Here is a 27,108-nt window from a genome sequence, read left to right as displayed (position 1 = left end):
TCTTATTAACATCAAATAAATGGGTTTTTTACTTCACAATGAAAGGGGCAAAGTAAAATTAACCATGACTGACTGCATTTTTTGTTTGTCAGTGATCCTTAGGGTTCATGATATGAGTTTAAAATAAATGTAATGGTACCTCACTAGCTATGTGAAAATCATTCTTTATACTGATCTACTGAGGAGTGTCATGTAAAACGCAGCGCAACAGTATACAACTAGTACCGTGGTATGAAATCTTGGGGGAGTTTATTTGCCTAAGATAGAAAGATGCTGTTTATGTATTCTTTGTGCCTGTACATTAACCTGCCTAAACATACAGTAAGTAGGAAGCACGTTTACCTGACTCGTCACACTAGTCCACTGAAAACAAATTTAACAATAGTATTTTTCCAAATACAAGTCAACTCTACATAATTATTTTTTTATAAAAAAATTTCTGCAGTGTACATGGATGGGATACAAAGACATGACTTGCACACCATTTTATGGCAAACATCAGAGCTTGTGGAAACCTACGGAGGCCCACTTCACTTCTCTTGGTCATGACAACAATGATCTGCTTGTTTTGTGACATAAGGATTCAAAGCCCCCATCAAACAAAAGGACCAAAGCCTAAGTTAATGTTCAATCCAGGTTTTTGCAATGAATGAAACTACACTTGAACCCTACCCTTTACTTACTCAGATGGACATCAGTGTTCAAAGTTTAATAGTGTTATAGAGTAGTGACTTTTTCTTAATCGAGATGTTAGCTACCTGGAAATTCTTTAACACAGATAGTTATGACAGCTAAGTGTCTTCCTGTAGGAATATCTTTGAGTGCACCAACTAGGGTATAATCCCCTTCAGGTCAGCAGGTCAGATTGATTGTGTGTCCCTGTCCATGGTGTGACATTTGGTTTAATGGATGGCTTTTTATTGCAGCAGGTATACAATGTGCACTAGACAATGCACCCTTGGCAGAAGACACAGAATTAACTGAGAAATAATATAACCTTGTTTAATGTACAAAGCTGTTATGGTGCAGCAGCAATATTGGACTGGCAAGAGTAGTTGTCTCTCATTAGGCTATGTTTATGTTTCTTTTCCATGCAAATCCTACTCAGACAGAAAGAGTTTCCTAAGATGCACATAGAAAGCCCTTGAACGCAAGCTGAAGAACTGTGACACCTTGCCTTGTCAAGAGACTACATTGACTTCTTAATGAGTGTGCTTTTCAGAATCCCATGTTCCCATAAAGATTGTTTACCTTGCAAATATCCAAGATTTACCCGATTCATCACATCACTTGCTGTTAAATTTGCTACATCCTCTACAGAACGAAAAGGAACGAACAGACACAAAGGAGAGAAAGAGAAGAGTCAGCCAGCAGCAGTAACAGCAATTTAAGAGGAAACAAGCAAAACCTCAAAAAAGAGCAAATATACAAGTGTACAGTAGCAAAGGATAAGAGGAAAAAGAGACAAAGCAGATGAAGAAATGTACAGCAGATTCTTGGCAGCAGAAAGCAGTAATTGCCTTTTTATTTTGGTATACCTGGACTTGTCCAAAAAACACAATCATTGTGAAATGTTTTATAGGTCATTTATTTAGATATAACATTGTCTAAGTGGGAATGGATGTACATGTCAATGCCTGTGTGAAGCAAAGGGGCGAAGAAACATTAAAAGTACTGATTGTCTCTAAACAGATTTTCAGGACTTGTATTTTCAATTTCCAGGCAGAAGTTAAGAAAACAAAACAAAACTTCTTTGCCGATTTAGTATCCCGTCACTCAAAGAATCCTAGGGTCTTATTTAATTCAATTAATGCGGCCATTCACCCCCACTCTGCGATGGGATCAAATAGCATTGTTCATTCATGTGACCAGTTTCTATCATTCTTTGTCAGCAAAATTGATACTATCTGCCATGGCATTGTTCAAACGGGCTATGAACTTTCTGCTGTTAATCATGACATTGTCTAAGAATCCTCTGATCTAGTCTCACTTTCACAGCTAAAAAGAACTATTGACACCCTTAAACCAGCCCCCAGTCCTCTGGACATTGTACCACCACGTCTCTTAGTGGAAGCCTTTGATGTGTTGGGCCCACCCTTATTAGCCATCATCAATGATTCTATTAGTTCGGGAGTTGTGCCCTCATTTTTTAAACATGCTGCAGTCCGTCCCCGTTTAAAAAAGGCAGAATTAGATCCTGGAGTTTTAGCTAATTTTCGTCCAATTTCCCAACTGCCATTTCTGGCTAAAATTCTAGAAAGAATTATTTATAATCAATTGGTTGATCCCCTTAACTCCAATAATTTATTTGAGATCTACCAATCCGGCTTTAGGCATTATCATAGTGTTGAAACGGCACTCCTGAAAGTGTTCAACGACATCTCTCTTATTACTGACTCAGGTGATGCGGCAGTCCTTCTCCTCCTTGACCTGTCCGCTGCCTTTGATACTATTGACCATGAGATATTGCTGATGCGGCTTGAACATCTTGTTGGGCTCAAAGGGACTGCTCTTAACTGGTTCAGGTCATATTTAACTGCTAGACACTTTTCAGTGACTTTTAATTCCTCTTCTTCATCTACTGCTCCTCTTAAATATGGTGTTCCTCAGGGATCCATTTTGGGTCCTATTTTATTCTCCATATACCTTCACCTTATTGGATCTATTTTTATGAAATTTAACATTGCTTTTCACTGCTATGCTGATAATACACAGGTTTGAATTCCTGTTTGCAACTCTACAACAAATCAACTCCACAATTGTCTGTCTGAACTAAGATCCTGGATGGCTAATAATTTCCTTGACCTAAATCAAAATAAAACGGAGGTGCTTATAGTGGGTCCATCAGCTAAAGCCCAAATTGGTCTTGGACTTCTCAGCTCTTTCTCTGTCTTTTCCAAACCTCAAGTCCGCAATCTTGGTGTTACCTTTGACAGTAACCTCTCTTTTGAGAAACAAGTAAATTCTGTAGTCAAGAGTTGCTATTTCCAACTTCGTCTATTAGGTAAGATCAAGCCTTTTTTATCTTCTAGGGATCTTGAGATAGCTACTCATGCGTTTATTTTTTCTCCCCTTGATTACTGCAACTCGCTGTTTTCCGGGATTAACAAATCTCTGATACGCAGGTTACAGTTGGTCCAAAATGCTGCCGCTCGCTTTTTGGTTGGGGCAAGAAAGTATGACTCTGTTTCTCCTATTTTAGCTTCTTTACACTGGCTGCCTGTCAATTTTCGAATTGATTTTAAAATTTTGCTGCTAGTTTTTAAATCTTTACATGGGCTTGCTCCTGCCTATTTATCTGAACTGTGTGTTTTACACCAGCCATCCAGAGTGCTTAGATCTTCTGGTCAGCTGTCTCTTGCTGTCCCTCATACCAAGTGTAAAATTAAGGGGGACAGGGCTTTTGCAGTTACTGCTCCTCGCCTGTGGAACTCTTTACCTCATCACATAAAGGAGTCGTCTACAATTGAACTGTTTAAAACAAAATTAAAGACTTATTTCTATTCACTTGCATTCCGTGACCTGCAGTAATACTGATGGTTTCCTCTTTGTGATTATATAACATTACTTCTATTTTTTATGTATATAACATCACTTCTATTTATTATGTATTTTATTTTATGTTCATATATTTTATTTCTATTTATCTTTTATGTTAATTATTTTGGTTTTCTTTTATTCTATTATTGTAAAGCACTTTGGCCACAGCATTACTGTGTTGTTTTAAATGTGCTATATAAATAGACATTGACAATTTCATGTTTTATTGCTTTGTGTTTTTATATGTGTGAAATGTAAATGTATAATAAAATACTGAATGAGAAAAACTAAGAATACAATGAGAACTGTTTAAAAGCTTATATGTACATAATCTAAATTAAAACAAGACAATGTAATGAAAGCAGAATGTTCCAACCTACTAATGAATGTGTCTACTAATTAGCTCAATATAAATGGCTTAAACATTTTGTAAGACAAAACATCTCACCTAAAGAACAGAGTATTGTCTGGAAAATATTGAACTTGCAATTAAACAACAATAAGCACAATAAAGATTACTAGAAAAAAAGTGTCTAAGCTAGAGGTCTGCATTTCTGGCAAGAACCGACTCCGTATTTTGCGGCATGGGACTAAAATGTAATATTAGTATAGGGATGCAGCAAGTAGACTTTATTCCTTTGGTTGTGAATGGATGGTCAGAGCACTGATGAACCACTGAGAAAACTCTTGAAAAAAATAAGGTGTATACAGTATATTAGTTATTTCACTATTATAATTTATCATCAATGCTATAATAAATATTTTTTCACTATAAAAGCTTATACAGTCAGAAAAGAAGAACAGACATTGTGCATGTGTCTGTGATATGAGCATGTCTTTTATTTTCACAGGCATTGTCATGCATATATATAGCAGCCTGTAAGGCAGATGCAGAATATGATTACTAGTTGGAGTGCTTTTTTCCCCCATTTCTTGGTAATGTATATGCATCAGCTTTTGTTCAGGTTTGGTGGCGTGTTTGACTGTGCTGTGGTCGGCTGACATCTTGCCTGGTGCGTGCATAAGAAACAACTATTTTAAATGCTTGTCTTAGTAACACACATGCCAAAGCAGGCATATCTATCTACCTATTAGGGTGACCAGATTTTGTTTTCCAAAGAAGGGGACCAGAGCAGGGATATAATCAAAACATTACATGTGCCTTCATATACAATGGGTTTCTATTAGTTTTTCTAATTAAACAAGTTGATTGTTTTAAACATCTTTGTTTATATTCACTTACTTGGTAAACTTTGTAAGGACTTTCAAGGCTGCTGATTTTCTTCCAAAAACACAAAAACATACTATTATATTAAATGCTACAATTAATGTTTTTTAGCACACTGATTTCTTAACATCTGAAATAGAAATGAAGACTGCTGCATGCATTGTAACCTAGGAGACAATCTCATTGATTGTAAAAATTTTCAGTTTCAATGTTAATGTTTTGAAAAATAATGAAATGAGCCTCTTCAAATAGTTTGTCACTACTGCTGATGAGCTCTCTTCCTTAAAGGCAGTTTTATGTTCTTCAGAGTGAAAGTGAAGTTTCACATTCCAGCTCTACTGATTGCAGATTGGACCTCCTACTAGTTATGTCCTAGTCAAAAAAATGAGAGTTAATTTATTAATATTATTATTTTACTTGCCTGTAGAGGTATACTTTCATTTTTTGGACACCTAAGTTGGTCTTGCATAGTAATGTGGCTTTACCCACTCCACTTAGCAGTAACAGGAGTAAAAGTGCCATGGTTTTCTTTAAACTAATCCTACACCACACATGAGTTATGCTGCATGCACTTTCAAAACACTTACATGGATTGGACAAAATATGTAGGTCTGTTGCTTCTTTACATAGTCTAAGTAATGATAATATTATGTTAATGTTATGTTTGGATGCATGGCTGGCACAAATAGAAAGGGAACGTCACAACAAGAGTGGGCAGATGACCTGGAAGATTGGATTGGCAAGGATATTGCTAGACTGACAACAATAGGAAGAGACAGAGCCAAGTGGCACTAACTGATGCAGCAGTTGGTCTATACCCATGGGCATTGAGCCTATGGACCAAGAAAAAGAAGGAGAAGTAATGATCAAAGTAAACGTTTAGGGCTTTTATAAATACCAGCCAGAGTACTGTTTTAGATCTCAAAAAAAGGACATTGCTGGGAAAAAGAGGGGATCTGGTCAGCCTTTATCTATTCATCTATGTATTTAATATTTTTTGAGAAGGCTATCAATAGATCAACTCTGTCACAAACCAATTTACTTTCATATGTGTGATATTTTTCCTCCAAGACATTCTGTTGTTTTATGAATCCACTTAGGCTATGTGTCCAATTAAGTGCCTTGTAAAGGGGAAAGTAGGAATGTAGTCGAGAGCGGAAAGGAACTATTAGCGGGCACGGGAGAAAGTGGGCAGAAATAGGATGGAATTTTTTCGAGAACTGGATGAAAATGTAGCAGGAGCGGTTGGGAGTGGAACTGAAAAATCAGTACTGTGCAGTCCTCTAATCTGTAGGGTGAATGTCTGCCTTTCATTTACATTAAATACACTTTTTCTTTGCTCAGTTCAGTTCAACACATTAGAGGGATGTCACTGAAATGGCTTTAGTTACAGTGTAAAAATAGGAGAATTCCATTGCACAGGAGCAAATATCTACTTGTAGCCTTACTGACATAGGCAAGCTGAGCCTCTTCCCTTAAAAAGGAATTATTGTATTACTTATGCTTATCACTAGTCCTGGTCTGGACTCCTACATACTTCTTAAATGTTTCAATTTTAGGAGTATGTGGCTTAAAACCTCTATATTCTCAACAGTTGGCTTAAACCCTCTATATTCTGTACAGCTAATTCTTGGGTTATGTGAATGAATGCCCACAGAGAAGCTCCAAAAGATACTAGAAATAATAAAAAATTCTGAAATGAAAATATTCATCTTAGATTTTCACATAGCATAATTAAAAGAAGCAGAATTATTAAACTACATACAGTGTTAAAACCAAGAGAATCTGCTCTTTTTTACTAATGTGTTTGTACTTTGACAGATTTCCATCCTTTACCTTGTCAGATGTTTGGTAAACATACCTGATTAAAAAATGAAAGTATGATTGTAAATATTCCAAAAGTACTGTAAACTCAAGGATATGTTCATTGTAAAAAAATGAGTACCTAGGGCTTCCTTAACTCCTACATAAGCTGAGGAGTTTACATCTATATATATAAAAATGGAATGGGTGGGTCGTCGGGTGGGCCTTTTTTTCATTCCGTCGTTTTTTCGACGTTTTGAAAATGTAGAATGATTATTTGATTTTTTTGTTTTTATTTGATCGTGTCTATGTAGCCGCCGTCGTAATAAAGTATCGCTAAAATCGTCATTTATCGTAATTTATTTTTGACGTATAAGGTCGCCGTCGTCGAGGTCAGTGATACCAGTGCAAAAAATCTGCTTACGGTTGAAAGACACGCCCTACTCACTGGACAGTTAAAAACACCAATCAAACTAACGATGACATCAAGTATTACCCAATCAAAAGTAGGAAAGGAGGCATCTTCATAAAATGCGTGTGGGATGATTTGCATGAGACGCTGCTTTAAAAAAAAAATGATAAAAAAAATACGGGATAAATCCCGTCCAGTATTGATTCAAAACGGGACGCGCAATTTCATTCTCAAACGCGGCACGATTCCGTATTTTAAAGGACGGGTGGCAACCCTACAGTGCCAGGTAACCACCCATACAATCACATTGTGATTCAGACTAGGAATGCAATGAATGTAATTACCCCGATCTACATACAAGGCGAAAGTCTTGCAACATTCAAAGATGATGGTTTGGGATAAGTACACCATACAACATAAAAGAGCTTATGAAGCCTTGAACCGAAAAAAGCAACATCTCAGAGATCGTAAAAAAAAAAATAGGAGCTAATGTCGTTTTACTCGCTGTAGATTTTAGTCAAACATTACCAGTTATTTCATGAGGGAGACCAGCACATCAACTCAACGCGTGTTTAAAATCCATGCTTCTCCCACGCTCGGTTATATGTCGCGTGTTCTGGGGTAGGTGCACCAAAAAATGTATACATTTAAGCATGTAATGGGCAAACAAAAAATGAGGTATACCCGAAGGCACTGCAGTAGTACTTCATGTAACTTTACTTCTTAAATGTTAATGTTTTACTGTTTAATAATTTATACGCTTCTTATATGTTGTTCAAATTCTTTTATCAAAATACCACTGACAGCGCAATGCACGATAACGTGGAGTGAATACTCCATACGCATCCGCCCACGGCCGCCCTGGTGTGCGCAGATAGGAGTTGATTCTACAATAAAATAAAATAAAGATAAAAAGAGTAAAACAATCATCACCCATAAAGCGGATAGTAGACGTGACGTACTATATGTGTACCACATTTCAAGTGTATAGGTGAAACGGTTTGCGAGCTACAGGTCATTTAAAATCCTAGACAGACACACAAATTGCCACGGTAGCAAATTACAGAAGAAGATTTTACTGTTTAATAATTTATATTTATATGAAATGTGCTTCTTATATATTACTTCATATTCTCATATGATAATGATGTTAATCTTTATATTGATTTCTGTGTTATTAAAACTGCATGTATGTGTGTATATCTATATATATATATATATATATATACTAGCAAAATACCCGCGCTTCACAGCGGAGAAGTAGTGTGTTAAAGAGGTTATGAAAAAAAAAGGAAACATTTTAAAAATAACGTAACATGATTGTCAATGAAAGCCCGTTTCAGTCAGTAAGTCTTATGTGTGTGTTTATGTATGTGTGTATATATATGTAGATGTGTATAAGTAGATATGTATATATATGTATATAAATGTTTATGTGTCTGTGTATATTATATATATAATATATATATATATATATATATATATATATATATATATATATATATATATATATACGAGCTGTATATACCCGGCGTTGCCCGGGGCAGAAGTAACCTAATCGGTCAAACAGTTACATATATACCAAAGTAAACCTAATCGGCCAAACAGTTACATATATAAAAAAAGCGAACCTAATCGGATAAACAGCTTCATATATACAGAAGCCAACCTAATCGGACAAACAGCTAATCTATATACATAAGCAAACCTAATTGGTCAAACAGTTACATAAATACAAAAGCAAACCTAATCGATGAAACAGCTTCATATATACAGAAGCGAACCTAATTGGTCAAACAGTTATGCATGTGCAGAATAATTTTACAAAGATTATGCGTGTTAACAATCATTAAAAAGAAAAGATTGAGGAACTGTTCTTCTATATGTAATGAAGCTGGATGAAGCTGACTTGACGAAGACGTAGGTGGCATAGATTGGTTTTTCTAAAACAGAAGAAAAAAATGAGTATCTATTATTATTTTAAATTAGAATGAAAATGAGAACCTTGATTAGAGATAGATTATCCGTATTAAAATATGTGCATGAATAAACTTTTGCTAACTCTCTAGCAAAAGTTTATTCATACAAATTGGCATGGGATGGCTTTGTGAAAAAGTAAAAATTAGATAAAAATAAATTGAGAATGCGTACTTCGATTTGACTGAGATTATCTGTAATGATGAAAAAAAAGTTTAGTATGTTTTTTTTTCCATACGGGAAGGATGTAAAACCTTACATAGGCACCCTTCAGCCCGTACTGAAGGGTACTGTCAGATTGTTACTGACTAAAAAACACCCTTTTTATTCCACAGCTACCCCAAAAACCACTATTAGGCATTACTTTGGGGTGGCAGTAGTTTAGTTATGAAACAGCTGGGTCCTGAAAAAAATCTGTCTTATTAGTGGCTTCATCACATATAGAAGAACAGTTCCTCAATCTTTTCTTTTTAATGATTGTTAACACGCATAATGTTTGTAAAATCATTCTGCACATGCATAACTGTTTGACCAATTAGGTTCGCTTCTGTATATATGAAGCTGTTTGACCAATTAGGTTTACTTTGGTATATATGTAAGTGTTTGACCGATTAGGTTACTTCTGCCCCGGGCAACGCCGGGTATATACAGCTCGTTATGTATAAATATCACCAGAAGCAAAGTTGATTGGTCCAAGTAACTAGGCTTCTTGTGGTCTACCTGCTCTGTGTAAAAAATAGTTCTTTGTTTCAATTTTTGTGTTCAGAATATTACATTTTTGATCTAATTCAAGATGTTATAAATTTTACTAAGGCTTTGTTTAAAAACACAGACATTAGTCTTCATTTTCATTTTTCATTTACACTACTCTGCCATTTTAACCCCCAAAAACTGAGACTTTTAAAAACACTTCCAAGACCCGTATACTTTTGAAAATGCAGCCTCAGCTTTGTATTGTGAATGTGTGAAAATGCAGTTTTTCTAAAACGCTGGTTCTAATCACACTCTGATTTGTTCATGCGTATTACATAGTTGTTCCCTGATTGGATGTTGGTTTTACAGTGTTGCATTCCTAGATTGGTCATCCCTCATGGAAAAAAAAACATATTCCAACATAGCAGACATAGAAGAGTTGCTTTCCATGCTGCTTTGTGTGTTGCTAAACTGTACATATCTAAATAGCTTTTTGTACAGTTTGAATACCGCATACATACACAAAAAGTAAATAATTTACAGGTAACTACAGTTTTGTTGTAAATTCTGTGGCTGTCTGTGTTACTTTCCATTTAAGGATATTTTTTGCTGATATGTGCCTGCCTAGTGTAGGTGAACTGCTATGTGTTTTCAGTAAACAATGTGAAAACGCTAGTGTGAAGAGAGATAATTTTTGTTTAAAAATACTACTTTTAAAAGAAAATTTACTAGTTTGTGTATCCTAATTGTATTATAGGGTTTCTTTAAGCTATTGGTACCTGTTATCTGAAGCCTGTTTGTTTATAGGTTTGATTCAAACTTGCACATTCTCAGAAAAGAACAGAACTCCTTATAGATATAAATGCCATCCCACACCCTCTCTGCAGAACTGCCTTTAACAAATTTTGAACGAACCTTAAATGGCTTTTAGAGTATAAGGCAAGCTTAAGAGTAAGAGGCAAGTTTGACCAGTTGTAAAGTTGGATTCAAGTATTAGTGGAAGTCCTAGAGCTTATATGAAAAGGATACAGATATTTGGGAAGAATTCCATGAAATGGCTGAAGTTAGACATTTACTGAAAGATTCTTGAAGCAGTTTTTAACATATTTTAAATGAGGAAGTTTTTACATCAGTCTAATATTTTTAACAATTTTTTACCTGCAGTAAATTACATTATAACTAACATTTACAGATATATATTGAGATAGTTGAGGTTTACACCCTTGCTTTCCAAAACCAATTTAGAGTGAAAGGCACAGCATTACTTACCATAACCAGTGGTAGGCAAACCCAGATGCTTCATTCTGTTCTTGACAAGCTCAGAAAGCTCTTGTCTCTCTGATCGTCTGTATAAGTTTACCCTTTGCTGGCTCATGCATTCTGTTTTACTTGTTTGCTTGGGACCTTTTCGACTTAGCCTCCGGGCCCACTGCAAACTTTTCTTTCTAAGTAGTGGGTGCTCAGACTGATCACTGGAGGTAGAGTTGCGATGGTTGTTTTTATGACTCCATGTTTCTTTCACTTCTTTAGTGTCTTCGCAGTCTTCTACATTAATAGAAACCTGAGACTGAATTAAAAAAAGGAACAATAAATTAAATAAATGTCCATAAGAGGAAGTTGGCAAAGCAATTTTTATATGGTAAAAAATACTAATTATTCTAGCAAAATCAATAATGATTTTATAGAACATCATTAATAACAAGTACAACAAGGCAGCATTTACATTTATCACAAGGATCTTGTGGTTATTGCTGACAAACATGTAAACAGCAGGTATTAAAAGATTGCATACAAAGTGAACAAGCTACATACTGTAGATACTGTAGGTAGGTGTTTTACAATATTCACAATTGCCACAGTAATATTTCAGGAAAACATAAAAAGTATGGCTAGTGCTTTCAAAGCCAGCACACAACGTTAATACGATAAACAGTGTCATAGTGACAATGCTGTTTCAATGATGAGCAGAACATCTTGAAACCTGTAAACGAATAAACATCAATTAAAAAGTCAGACAGGAAAGGAGCAGCTTACATGCCAAGTGGACTACAGTGAATTCAGAAAGAAGCTTTTTAGAGTAACAACTTTTTCCTAATAATTTTATTTTGAAATACCAACCCATACAACAGATGCACACAAGCACCAACCGGCGCATTATGAACATTATACTAAATGACACTGTAACCTTACAGGTCTTCAATAGTTGAATTACACTGAAAAATGTGTATAAATGAATTGAGGTTACTAATGGTGTTCCTTCTGGATTCATGTTAGGGCTGTTAATTTTCCAATTCGTATTAATAACATTGCTTCTAATATAATAAGGAAAATTTGCAGATAAAACCAAAAAATCAGGAGGCAGCATAAGAAATTCATAAAGACTGGGACAATCTTCAGACTTGGGCAAATACCTGGAAAAATGCAGTATAAGTTAAACAAGTGCAAAGTGCTACATGCAGAAGAACATTATAAATAAAGGATGGGTGACACTAATCTAAAGGAAGCACCTTTCAAAAGGATTTAGGAGTTTGTGTTGACACAACATTCCCTCTGTCCAGGCAAATCACAAAACCATTAAAAAAGACAAGTAAAATGTTATGTTTTAGTTGCATTTGTATGTATCCAAGTATCTAAGTTCAGACTCTATAATATGATAAGCACAGTAAGACCACATTTGCATTATTTATGCAGTTTTGGTCACCACACTATAAAAACATGGATGCCTTAGAAGTTGTGAGATAACAGCATTCAAAAACGGAAGTGTATGTCCAGTTCTGGAAAATGTAAGAGATGGCCGGTAGCTCAACCCAGCCAGGACGCTCTAGATATGGAAGGATGGGGGAAGGCAGCTTGTTTAGGGCACTGCCTCTCCCGAGATGCTAGATGGCAGCTCCCCGGGTTTCCAACTGACTCAGAAGTGCTGGCAGATCACTTCGCTGGGACAGCAGAAGCACTTCCTGGTTGGACAATGTAAAAGGACCACACTAACCTCACAGGGATGAGCCAGAATCAGGTGGATAGTGGATAAACTTTGCTGGGAGGAGTGGAGGAGGAAGAAAGAGAGAGAAAAAGAAAGAATAATGGTGTGCTGTATTGTGCATTTACTTGTGGCAGTGGTGGTGGAAAGAATTTACAAAAATTAACAAGCTCTTGGTGCTTTTAACGTGTTTTCAGTGTCTGTGTGTTAGGTTTGAGGAGCAACAGTGCCTTTTGTCTGTTAAACCTAAGATCTCGACGAGTTCTGTGAGGATGTGGAAGCTGCTATTTTCCACCTAATTTGTTGCTAAGTAAATTGCATTATATTCTTTTTCTTTACTCTTGTCTATGAATGGGAAAAATAAGTATAAAGTACTCAGGCACCCATTAAACACTGAGTAGCAAGCATTAGCAGTGAGAGTTGAGATTAGTAAAAGATAAATGTTTATTTTAAATGTCTTTCTATTGTTTGCTGCTTAAACATTTGTTCACAATAAATATAATCACACATATTCACTAAAGAAATGGTTAGAAAGCTAGATGGAATTATGGTTAGCTATACATTAGCCATATAATTAATTTTACTGAACTGTATATGTTGGACATTTTTAAAATAACTTTGGAATAAGTGAAAAGAACTACCAAATCAATAATTTAAAAAATACTCACTTTCCTGAAATCTTGAAACATAAATGTAGTCCAAAAATAAAATATAATCAAATCACTGATCTTTAAGGACACACAACCTGCTCCTCATGAAGCCTTGAAGTCTTTAGCAAAACAAACTGAAGGCAAAATTATACATCACACCTACTATAAAAACAGAAAAGCAGTGTATTGTAAACAAACAAATATTCTTTTTAAATGCTAAACCGTACACCAAAGATTCCAGCAGACACCGCTATGCTGAGAAATATAGGAATGAATCTCTCTAGAATTGTGGAGGAATAAGTCCAAATTCAGTCCAAAAAAAAAATTCCAAACATACAGTATATTGTAATTAAATAACAGTGTTATCTTAAATAATGAACAATGTTATGTGTGTTTGATCACTAGAAAATGCCTCTAACAGAGAAAAACCACTTTGGTATTAAACAACAGCATTCAAAAATTGAAGAATGTACTATCCTGTGCTGTAAGACATGACTGTAAATCATATATAGCTAAATTTAATAATGCAGATTAATTTTGTACAGGTAAACAAAAGCAAGTTCCTAATTAAGTACACCATTAAATGAAAAGCATGGATTATATTCTGAAGAAGATACTGGTCACAGCAGAAACTCTTAGCTGCAGTGGTCTAACCAAGACAGAGACTGTGTATTCCTGGTATGAATAAAAATATTGACATCATTACCAATATAATGTACATGCATAGTCTGTCTAGGTTATTGAAGGCTTTCACTATGTGGAGATTGTTCTGCCCCACACGTTGTTAACTGTTACTATTATTTGTTGAACTGTGCTCTCCCTTTGTCTTGTCATGTATTAACACACCTGTCAGTCACGTCCCCCACTCACAGTGGTGCCATAAATGTCTATGAAACTCACGTAAAGCATGTAGTAAATACAATACACCCCATGTGTCTCACACAGGCACCCCTATATCTCTTGTTTCGGTCATGTCCAAAGCGTATCTTTAAGGTATATAAACCCCTGGGTCTGGTTAGTTGTGGTACGCAGCAATTTGAAGGTCTGTCTAAACGCTTCTCTTTGTCTTGATCCAACCGTGGAAATCACTCACCTTGTAAGTGTCTTTTAAAACCTTATTGTTTAATGTATATTGCCTGCTATGTATTAATTTGTAAATCATTATTTATTGTCTTTGGTTGTACACCTGTATAAACATGTACGTTTCTTTTGTATATATTTCAGTTTACAATATGGTACGTCCAGTAAAAGCCTTCAAGAAAGCTCACTCTTGTTGTTTTTATGTGAATGTGCCGAGTTGTTTAAGCTCTCTGTGGCCGCATTGCAAGGACAGTGCGGAGTGAGGCAGAAAAGAGATAAATTTTATGTTTATATTTGTTCTTTATGCAGAAAACTGAATTTTGAAAAGACTATTTTTTGACTTAGTTGTCTATATAACAATGTCAGCAATGTGACATTCTTTCCAGGGTTATGCCTGTTGGTACCAATATATTTTCCAACTAACTCCCTGTAACTATTTCTAATAAGTGGGTTTAGATTAGGGTGACGAAGGGTGAGAAGCTGATTAACTGCTGACCTACTTGAGAGCAATGACAAATTGTCATCAGAAACTGGATAACTGGGTTAGAAAAACAATGGAAGTCACTGGTCAATTTAGGCTTGGGTTAGGAATGGTTTATTCAGTGACAGTAAGCTGTCTCCAACTTATACACAGCACATTGTTCTAGTGGTCCTTGTTGATTTGTTTTCATTTCTTACTTCTCTATATATCTTTGTTTTAATTGTGGTAAAGTATGCATTATGACCATTTAATATTAAGTCATGGGATGACAGATGTAAGCACATCAATTAATCTTCTTTTGAAGGTCTTAACCTTTAAAACCAAAGTAGACTAAGTTTGACATCTTTACTTAAAGATGGACATGTCATGTTACTCCTCAATAACTGTCTACTTATTTACACATAGTTTTGAACCTATAACAAATTGTAAATATATAGGAGTTGACTAAGCCAGTGAGGTCTAGTAACAGTGTTGTTATATTATATATATAAATATAAATATATATATATATATATACATATATATATATATATATATATATATATATATATATATATATATTTATATATATATATATATATATATATATATATATATATATATATATATATATATATATATATATATATATATATATATATATACAGTATATATATATATATATATATATATATATATATATATATATACAGTATATATATATATATATATATATATATATATAACCACAGACTTGCCTGAGCTTTGAAATGAACAAATGCCCTGTCTAGGAGCATTTCCTGAGCTGCACATACATTTTGGGCGGATGGTCTATAATCTTCTACTACCCTGAGCTGGATAACCCAGGTTCTTTATCTATGTATTAATATAATCGATTAATAATACTCTAATAAGAATCATATTCCTTTATATTCACATGCATCACACCTGTCCACTCCCAACCTCAGCCTGTAGATTTATTAAAAAAAAAAATAATAATAATACCACAAATATTCCTAATCACACAAGCATGCAAAGTATATTTTCTTCTTCTCCTGATTTAAAATAAACACATTATGCCTGTATTGTATTACAAATGTTTACTTCAAGAATATAAATGATTTTGTAATCTTTAAATCTTACATAAAGAACCAGATAGCAACTTAAATATTTATTTTACTTAGCTTTATAGACATTAGCATAGTTACTTCCATTTTAAGACTCACACCAAAAAGTACTTTTTTGGGTTTGTATTAAAGTATCAGTGATATTTTTTGTGACAGTATGCCATTTTTGGCTGCAGCAGTGATGCCACAGAGGTTTCTTATCAGGTCAGTATGACACCTTTTCCCAATATCATCAGTTTAGCAAATAATGACAGAGACCTTTGATTCCAATTTAAGTTTAATCTCCTCTTCTGAACTAAAACTCACCAGACAGCTCATGTTATGCATTGATTCAGAAAAACGAAAAAAAAAGAAAGAAAACAAGCAGATGGTTTCAGGATGAGACAGGTAAAGCTCTCTTACCTGTGCAGCAATATCTTGAGACTGCAAAAGAAACAAAAATCATGACTGCAGAATTGTAAAGTTGCTTGCAATCACAATTTCACCAGATATGCTGGGAGGGCCAATAAAGCTCTGTTACTTTGGAGTCCTGCCTCCTTATCTAGTCTTAATTTGCTCATTTCATTCCTCAGGTTATCAAATACACACTCTTAAGGTCTTCACTTGTTTTCATTTGAGAAAGACTGCTTTTTATGTTATTTGTCTGGTGCTTCATTTACTGTAGGTGTATAAAGATCTGTCATTTTTTAGTTCAGCTATGCTTTTATGAATTTCAAATAAGTTCTAAAGGTAACCAATGTAATCTATACACTGGACAACATTTTAGCCAGGAATGAAATTAGCAAGTAATTTTTAAAAAAAAACCACACATTTTAGATTATGTGCTGTTTACACAATATAGCTTGAAAAGAGCATAACATAAACCCACATGATGAAATAAATAGTTTATTTCTGAGTATTTTCATAATTTTGTTGTTTCCTTAGATTTTAGCAAAATTCCTCTTGAGGCTGCGGCAGACAAATGGACAGACTGTCATGATAGCTTGCGAGTAATTTAAGAGGACTTGCTTAGTGCTGTTGCAGAGGTTAATTGTTTACCCAGACTTGTGTAAATGCCTAAATCCTTAAGGCCCTTTTTATAATCAATCAGAACATATTCGACCTGTATGAAGTCAGGAGGAGTGGGAGCAATATGCAGGGTTCCCAGAAATTAGGCATTCTAAGATTACTCAGTGTTGATGTGTTGAAGTCACCAAAACAATGTTAAAGTAAATTAACCATAAAAATAGTTACTTTTGTACAACAATATTAACTGTATGGTTCTAGCAGGATTATAACACAGGCCAAAGCAGTGCCCATAGTGAGCATTTCAGGGGTTAAATGTGGAAAAATGGCACAAACATTTTGGTAGCAAAGGATTGAGAAGGGAACCATACCACATGGTGTAAAACACAGATGTCACTCTCTATTTTCAACACAATTTATTGGAAGCAGGTACATTCATATAAAACATGCTTTAACAAGAGGTCACTTGAGACCCAAAAAATAGCCATGCAAACAGGCATAACATGAACATGCCAACACTGTTTGCAATATTGCACTATTCATTTACAGTGCTAATAAAATTAATTTGAGATGGTTGGATAAGAGCATTTTTCTAATTATATCAATACAAACATGAATTGTAGAGAATTTTAATTCTTACAAGCATGCTTTTGTTTCTTTGAAATCCAAGTCTACTACTTGTTATACTTTCTAGCATGTACTAATACTATTGTAAAATGCCTAATAGGGCCCAGGCGTTCAGCTTGCCTAGGTCATCAAAAGTGTGCCTTTGTCTTTCATAACTGATCATGAGCCCCCCAGAGCTTGACTTTCTCTATTAATGCTAGTCCTGGGTCAACTGGCTATATCTCAATCATTAATAGACTTTATATTGTCATTTCATTATATACTAATCATTTAACTTGCTTTGTTTATTATATGCACTACACAGAAATAAAACTCAATGTTAAAAACTCTCTTTTCTGTTTAACCATCACCTTTACAAAAAAGTCAACTTCAAAATCCTATCAACAAATTTCTGATAAATGGCTGGTTAAGAAAGAAAAAACAAAACCACAGTAAACTAACAGAAAAGCAGGATCTAAATTGAATACCGACTTTTCAAAGTAACACCAGTAATGCAACAATTCACATATTACTGGGTCACATTATAATGCTGGAAACAATGCTCAATTCTCCCAATTAAATAAATCCTGAATTCACTATTAATGTACCATCTATATTCTCAGATCTTAACAGGACTGTCATGCAGCTGAAATGAATGTTTGTAAATGACCTGTTTAAAAGTTAAGGTTATTGTAGTTGCAATTCTTAGGTGACTAATTTAAAGACAATGGTAATCTGTCAATTAAATGTAGCATTTATACAATTCTATAAGAAGCCACTTTCATTTCAATCCTGTATGAATTTAGAAATGTGAAAAAAGGCTTTCTGATTTTGGAAATTTCCTTAACGTGTGGCTTAATCAAAGCTTGCCTGTTTTCAAGGAGGATACTTTAATTTATCCCTCCGGATTTTAACACATGCATATATGTTGATGTGATTAAGAAATGAGTTAAAATGAAAATCAACAAAACACTGCATTATTTATAGATTGGACTAGATTGGTAGGTAGAACTATTTATTTCAGGGAAATTTAACTTTTACAGAAGTTAGAAATAGAAGAAATATATAAGAAATATAGGGAAGTCATTTTTAAAACCATTAACTGTATAAAATAACAATAGAAGTGTTTTGTTTTGAAATAAAACCTTACAAAGAAACATGAATATCAAAAAAACAATACGTTTTACAAAATAGAATATTTCTTACCTCAGATGCTGAAAACATGTGAGATTCTGTACGATAGATGCCAATTGGAATTTCAGCACTGGAAGAACACAGCTTTTGAAATAATCTGCCATATGTTCGGATCCATAAATCATCTTCTGTTATTTTCATCTGATTACATGAACAAGTCAAAAAAAATGTGTAGAATTAAAAATGAACAATAGAATCTTGCATATAGAGTGCTGTACAGTATCTGGACGAAATTTAATTAGGTAGGGTTTGTTGAGCACTCCAATAAATTGATGGAAGTAAAGCCTAAGGAAATTAACACCCAAAATCTTCATTATTTGTTTCATCAAACAGTGTTCTTTTATAAATATCGTGAAGTTGCTGATCAAATATACTAGAAATCATCAGAAATAATGTTGTATTCAGGTAGGGGAGAAGAAGTGAAACAACACTTTTATTTGGTTAATTATTTGGCATGAGTTGCTTAATGAATTTCCCCTTGGGATTAATAAAATATCTATCTATCTATCTATCTATCTATCTATCTATCTATCTATCTATCTATCTATCTATCTATCTATCTATCTATCTATCTATCTATCTATCTATCTATCTATCTATCTATCTATCTATCTATCTATCTAGTGGCTGAGGCAATGGGCCTAAAGTCAAAAAGTTTAATGCACAAACCCTTCTACCACTTTACTGCTTAATTCAAACAAGTTACTTCACCTGTCAGTGCATGAAAACAACTGCATTTTTACTTTGGACTAGTAAAGCACCTTGTACTAATGTTTTTCATGGCTTTTATTCCCACTGATGTGCAAATTACATGCTTATAGTCCTACATTAAAAACAAAAAAACAGGATCTGTAAATTGCACTACTTGCTCTATCATAAAACAAGGTGAAGTCGTAGTGAAAATAAACATGTTACACTCCAAAAAATGTCCACCAGCATTAACACTGTAGCTGTCTGAACAAAATATTTCTAATTTTTCTAAACTTCTTTAAAGCTACAAAGTCCCGGGTTTATGTAACAATGCACTATATAAACATTTATTATCCACTATAGAGCTGTTAGAAGCTGAAGCAACATTTAAGGAAAGGCAAACCATTAGCTTTGACAGGAACCCAGACTATTAATGGGCATATTCACAGATAAACTTGTACGCTTAATGCAAGGCCAATTTAGAGTTGCTAATTAACACAATATGTAAATGTTTAGGGAATGGGTAAAACTCACATTGGCTTTCTTAAAACTTGACACTGTGTTGGTCCAGTCATAATCAGATAGCACATCACCACGTTAAAACCAGGTGTAAAGAAACTCACACTACATTTGAAGGTAGTCAGAAAAGGATAGTGGCCACATTTACAAAAAGTGTAAATGCAAATTTTTTTTTTTTGCAAACGTCAAATCATGTAAGTGGAAGTTCATTTGAATTTTGCCTGGGAAGATGATATCAGATCTCTATCCAGATAAAATGCAGCTCCATTGTCTACTTTGTCCTATTTTTTTATTTGTATTTATTTTATTTGAAGAAAATAACATTGAAAACAATCAAATCAAATGTATACAACAAATGACTTCATATTCAAACTAAAAATGAAGGAAAAAAATCAAAGTTATAAAAACCAGGAACAAAAATGACAACATATAGTAAAACAGAATTCAACCCCAACCCGAGAGGAAAAAAAAGGACAGCTAAAAGCATAGGCAAAAATAGTTAGAAGAAAAAAAGAAAAAGAAAGGAAAATGTCCCCTTTCTGTCAAATATAAATGCTTATTCTAAAACTCTATTAATTAAATCATGCCATATTTTAGAAAAGTTTTGAACACATCCTCTAAGTGAGAATTAGATTTTTTTTTCAATTTCAGATAGTATAGAACATAAGCTACACAATAAAGGTGGGATGGGATTCTTCCAGTTAAACAAGATAAATCTATGTGCTAGTAGCGTGGTGTCAGTAATTACAATCAATTTGTCCTTCTCCACTTTAAGCCCATCTGGAGGTCCACCAAACACAGTTGTTAACAGTTTAGGAATGATTGTGCCACCAAGATTGTATCCAAAGATTTTTGTCCAAAATGATGTTACAGTAATTTGGTGTTCTCCCAAAACATGTGGCCCAGGTTGGATGTTGCCCTGGATATATTTTGGACAATTTTAAACAAGATAAATGCAATTAATAAAAGATTCTAAGTTTAATTATAGGATGATTTGTGCATATAGAGCTAGAGTGTATTCTATGCATAGTTGCCTATCACTCCTTTTCTGAGATATTAATTGAAAGATCCTTTTCCCACCATACCCTAGGATCTGTGAAAGGAAGTGACTTTGAGATGTTATGTATTGCTGAAGTGCTGTCTGAGTATTCAAGACTGAGCAGTGTTTTTTCTGAAATAGAAATGGGTGGGAGGTGTGGAAAATTGGCTAGGTTTCTTTGAGCAAAATTTCTGATTTGAAAGAAGTTGAAAAATCGTGCTGCTGGGAAGCTGAATTTGAAGCATAATTGTTCATAAGGTACAAAAGCTTTACCTATATACAATTCTTTATGTGTTTTAATCTAGGATGATTTCCAAAGATAAAATACTGTGTAGGTTTGGTAGGGTTGAAAAAGGTGATTAGATAGATAGATAGATAGATACTTTATTAACATGATAAGGAGCAAAAGATAAAGTTTCTTTGCCTTGAAGTACATCCTGCATTGGTTCCATATACTGAGTGTTTATGGACAATTGGATTATTGGTATATTGACAAAAATTTGTATTTACTGGGGCAAAAAGCAGGGCATACAGCAAGATTATATGGCCATTGCAGACCAAGCTTCTGTAACTTCCTCAATTTGTGTCAATTTCCAGGTCTTTATAGCTTGTATATTTACTGCCCTAAAATTGAAAGTCAGGTAGTGCCTTGCCATCTTCTGCTTTAGGTCTTTGTAAAGTCACCTTCTGAATGCATGGGCGTCTCTGATTCCAGATACATGAGGTTATAATTGAGTCGAATTTCTTAAAAATCATTTTGTTAATGTAGATGGAGATATTCTGAAATAGAAAAAGAAGCTTGGGAAGTATGGAGTTGCATTTTAATACCAGGTGTAAAGGTGATCAATGACATGTAAAGAACATAAATAAGCTCTACTCAGTGACCAAGTCAGGAATCAATCATTTCAGCTGTCAGCTATAAGGCTTATCTTGTACTGTATATATCCTCATTTATAATTGATGATCTTTGGCCCAACATTCCAACATAGTAATTTTCAAGATTAATTTATGTTTTTTTAGGCTTCCTTGGTTTATGTATATTCTTTGAAAGCTTATATTTTTAATGCATAATGTGAGTTCAATAAGATACAAATGATACATATGGGTGCCTTGTTGTAAATTCATTATTAAAAAAAAACAAACCTTATTATGCATCTGATGGCTGTTGTGAGCTGTATTATACCTAATAATAACATACTGACATTTTCTAGCCCCACATGACCACAGCTTTGTGCTACCACTGGTTAACTGACATAATTATAATATTCTTATTACATAATATTTCGAACATACAAAGCAAAGTCAAAGATATTCTACATATGGTTTTTAAATAGGTAAAAATATATACAATACACACCCCTATAGGTAACCATAAACAAAAACCAACTGCAGCAGGTCTCATATGGCTTTTTACATTTACATTTGCTATTGTAAGATTTATATTGAAACAATTAGCTTGTTACTAAAGAGGAAGATTTAATGGATGAGTCACATTTTTTACATGATATATTTTTTGCAATATTTCAGAACAAAGTGTATGACATGAGTGATCAGACTTTGTTATTGCTTAGCCTGTGTGTAAATCCACAATTACAAATGTTACCTGTAGTCAGTTAATCATAGCTGAGATACTGCATTACATTCACTAACCATTCTAATATATGACATAAATTCTTTAACTATGTTCTCCACATTTTAGGGGTTATGCTTATAAACATTACTTTAACCTTGAAAATCTAACAAATAATAAAAATTTAGTGTTTTCAGAGTTGTATTCAGCAATGAAGCAGTAATATCATATTAATTGGGAGATGTGCTTCAATCACTTCAAGGACTGAAATCTTAAATACTGTACATTTTATGTTAACAAATGGAGCAGCTGCATTTTATCAGTGACTTAGACAAGCCAAATACTCACTTTGTTTGAAACTTGTCTCGATGTTTAATTGCTTCGACTATTGTCATCACTGTCACTGTGCCTGTATGAGTAAGTGGATGATGCAAGATGGTTTCACCTGCAACCCTTAACTGTATCCACCAGTTACATAGACGAACAGGTGCAGATGTGCTCATTACAATCAAGGAACGAATGTGAAGCTTCCATTCTATTATCGGGACTGTGTAGGACACTGTATTAAAAACAATTAATCCCCCGTCATTTCATCTGCTGTAAAAATTCGTTACACTACATGCCAAACAGTTACAACCCACATTCGAGGACAATAACAAAATCCTGTGTGTCTGTGTGTTGGCTTTTTGTTTTCTTTAATATGCACATTTTCCCAATTCGCACTTGACGCATTTGTATTAGCAGGGTGAATGAGAGCCAAAGGTAACAAGCAGTAATGACGTTGGGTAAGTTGCCACCTAGCTAATGTTACAACCTTGGCATAAAGCTCAGGATTGCATGCTTCTAGAATCCTTTTCAGGTTAGTGGTGTTCTTTTCCGTGAGCTTCATTTCATGTGGCTTACACTGGGTATTATTTTCATCTGTGTTGTAATTAAAGTCGGTCCATATGTCTGACTGTTTTTTTCACAAGAGAATCACGTTGGCCGACATAGCAGAGAGTAATGGAGCAGAATTCTGGCTGATGTGATGATTTTTTGATGCCGCCCAAACTTAGAGTTATCCAATTATAAGCATGCTTACAAAATTATTAAAATTGCACCACTGCATTCATGCTTGTTCCTTTCGTTGTGTAATGTCATATGTAATAGAGACTGCAAAAAGCTTCACATCGGCCACTGTCCTGTCGTCCGTCTATAACATTTTAATTTTGTTTAGTTTTTGTCAAAAATGATTTTAAAAGCATTCATCTTAGTTTTTGTCATTAAAGGAGCATTTTTATTTAGTTTTTGTTCCGTTTTCATCACTGAAAAAATGTCATTGACAAATATTTTTTGTCTTAGTTTTTATCAATAAAATTAACACTGGCTTGGATTACTTTATTGTTTAAGGCAACTCTTTTTGCCTTCTGTGCTCCATGGAACTCCATTCTTCCTCAAAAGCATTTTTTTTGAGAAAATAATTTTTCTTATTTTTTTTTTTAAAGGTCCCACATTTGCCCATGTACCTAGCTGGGGTTTGATGGTATACCCACTCTAGTGGGCATTTCAGAGACCTGTGGAACTCTTAAGTGCTTTGAACTTCAAGTTCATAAGAGCTCTGGAAAACAAATGTTCTTCTGTGAATGATGCATGGCAAATTTTCAGGAAAACATTCAGCAAACAAGGTGAATACAAGACAATTGCCGTGAAAACACTTTGGCATGTGGCCCTCTAGGCGGGCACTATTGGCTCAACCCAACACAGACAAGTGTGGGACACAAGTTCAAGGTGCACACAGGTTTTATTTTTTCCTTTTTCCCTTGTGGGAAACGCCTTCCCCGTTCCCCACAAGCCCAGCAGAGTCCCCAAGCACAACACAACACAACACAACACAATTCTATTCCTTTTCTCTTTACTTTTTTCTCCTCCCCTCCTCCTGGCAAGCTGCGTTTCCCTCCTCCTGACTGTGGCTCTCAGACTAGTGGCTGCTGGCTCCTTTTATAAGGTAACTGGTGGAAGAGCTGTTGATAAGGGCTCAGCAGCTGCTGTAGCGCTCCCTGGCAGCGCCCATGGATTCCATCAAGGCTGCATCCAACTCCAACTCCAACTCCCATGGAGCCCTGCAGGAGTCCAAGGCACCGCTGCAACCCCGGGGGGGCTGTCACCTAGCATTCTGGGGGAGGTAATGCTCTGGATACACACCTCCCGCGGTCCTTCCACAGGCGAATTTTGCCAATCAACACTAGTACTCACTGTAATGTAGTTATGGCAGCCTATTTCTCAGCTTTGATTGCTTCCTTCTCTCTAGGTAAGAGAAATCAAATGTAAAAAAGAGCTGAGGATAGGTTTTTGAGTTAAAGATTCAACAGCGACAACTCTTTGACAGATAGAAGTGGAGTCTAGGAGCAACTACAATATTTATAAGATTAGCTATTTTAAAGAAAGCAATCCATAAAGGACAGGAACCCAGCAAACTGCCCAGATATTAGAATTAAATTGCTTGAGCTGAGTCTCTGAGATCCAACCAGCATTGAGCACAGCTGCAACCAGCTCTGGACAGGACAGCAGTCCATCACAGATCATGCAGACATTGACTGGCCCCACTCAACCATTCACAAAGGAAACAGACATGTTATTTGATCAGTATACTGCATATCCATGCAGAACGAGGTCTTTAAAGTTCTATCTATCTATCTATCTATCTATCTATCTATCTATCTATCTATCTATCTATCTATCTATCTATCTATCTATCTATCTATCTATCTATCTATCTATCTATCTATCTATCTATCTCAATGTTCTTCAATGTTTCAGTAAGAAAATGGATGATACACAATAAAGGCTAACTGCAAAGGTGACAAAGATTTTTTTCCTGCAAACATAACAAAAGGCCACATCTGACAGGTGTGTGTATATTTGTTTGTTAAAACACTTTACCATGGAATTGTCTCCTCTGTTAACTCCTTTCAGGTTGTGCTATACAACCTTGTACTGACAATTAACGTTGCCAATCAACTGCTAGTAAGTCAATAAAACCAACAAGTACAGTTCACAAATTCAGATTAGTGCAGGAATCTTGATTCAGGTTTAACATTGAAAATATTGAAAAGCTGATACAAATATACAGGTACTGAAGATTACTTACAGCACACAGGTATCCTGAGCCAGGGGTTGTGTCAAGCCCAAGTAAGAGTCTTGCAATTGGGATCATGAAATCTTTGACAAAGGACTAGGACAAATAAAAAGAAAAGTGTAAACATGTGAGTAGGCTATATATTGACAAAAACACCTGCTACCTTGTCCACACAGAACAGTAATTTCTATAGATTATTATACTTGGATTTTTTCATCAAGTATATGGAGCATTTTCACGGCAGAAATTCTCACTGCTTGCAGATATATTGGAAATACAAATAGAAGAACATTTCTGTTATTATTAAAATTTTATTCTGCTGTTATTGAAAATTGATTTAATGTGAAAGGATAGCATGAACTTTGACATTAGCAGTAGTAGAAAGTCTAGCCAAATCCTTAAAATATGAAACTCTACACCTGCTGTTTCCAGGTAGATGGGTTACTTCTGCAGAGGTAGCATTGAAGGTGGCGGATAGACCTTATTAAATGGTAATAATGTTAAATTAAAGCTCAGACATTTTCTAACAAGCCAAAAGTTGCTTAATAGCCTTGTAGCTTTAAAAATATCAAGGTTAATGCATAAGGAAAATGTAATTTACCTGGTAAAGCAAAGTGTCCAACATGCTAATACTGAAAACTCTCCCAGCAGCAAAAGGAAGTCTGAACATAAAAGCCAAGTTAGAGCCTTTCTCACGTTCTTTCTAGAAAACAAGAAAATGAATGAAAATTAAAACAGAACTGTATTAATTAATTAATTAATTGATAGTAATTTTTATTCATAGTAGTAACAGTATAAAATAATATCAATATTGTACATATAACATAGCAGCGCAATTTGTTTAACACTGTTCTGATGTGTTTTCTGGTTGTGGTATGTTGGACTGTAAATCTAAACATGTACTGACTAACCATGTTATTATAATGTGCCATCAATCCAACAGTAGAAATATAAAAGCATAACATAACGTATCATTCTCAATCCTTATTAATTCAATTTATGGTTGGAAGCACTGGGTGCATGGCAAGAAACAGCCTTGGATGGGGTACCAGTCCATCAAATAACTCACTTTGTACATACCAACACCTAACCTGCAATTCTTTAGGGATGTAAAAAGAGAACCATATTCCCTAGAGGAAGACAGACAGACACACACACACACACACACGTAGATGTGATGCAAATTCCATATGGACCACAAGCAGGCACAGGGTTAAAACACAGAACATCAAATCTATAAAAAGCAGCATTATCCATTATGCCACCAATAATTTGAAATGATAAAGAAAAATAAAATAGCCCTTTTTTCTAAAATTAATTATGATATAGGTGGATACAATGCTTAAAACTTTAGGACAAATATGCCCACTCCTGGCCTTATAGAAAGGACTGATCTGCTTATTTGCCCAAATTGAAATATGAT

At 34.7% G+C, this 27,108-nt stretch overlaps 1 protein-coding gene across 4 annotated transcripts in view; it reads right to left on the bottom strand.

The window, feature by feature from the left end:
- Positions 1 to 27,108, bottom strand: part of kcnt1a (potassium sodium-activated channel subfamily T member 1a) — a 225,710-nt gene that overhangs the window by 19,025 nt on the left and 179,577 nt on the right. The window contains exons 25-30 of one of the 4 annotated variants that reach the window (XM_051931758.1): positions 26,287 to 26,388; positions 25,698 to 25,781; positions 18,765 to 18,893; positions 16,350 to 16,370; positions 10,923 to 11,220; positions 1,252 to 1,314 (exon numbers count right to left, since the gene is read on the bottom strand). In XM_051931758.1, coding sequence (XP_051787718.1) covers positions 1,252 to 1,314; positions 10,923 to 11,220; positions 16,350 to 16,370; positions 18,765 to 18,893; positions 25,698 to 25,781; positions 26,287 to 26,388 — 697 coding nt within the window. The remainder of the gene's footprint in view (positions 1 to 1,251; positions 1,315 to 10,922; positions 11,221 to 16,349; positions 16,371 to 18,764; positions 18,894 to 25,697; positions 25,782 to 26,286; positions 26,389 to 27,108) is intronic. The other 3 variants (XM_051931760.1, XM_051931759.1, XM_051931761.1) reach the window with 3 other exon arrangements.

This window comes from Erpetoichthys calabaricus, chromosome 9 (assembly GCF_900747795.2).
Source record: "Erpetoichthys calabaricus chromosome 9, fErpCal1.3, whole genome shotgun sequence".
Lineage (NCBI taxonomy): Eukaryota > Metazoa > Chordata > Cladistia > Polypteriformes > Polypteridae > Erpetoichthys > Erpetoichthys calabaricus.
This window is presented reverse-complemented; position numbering and strand designations above follow the sequence as displayed.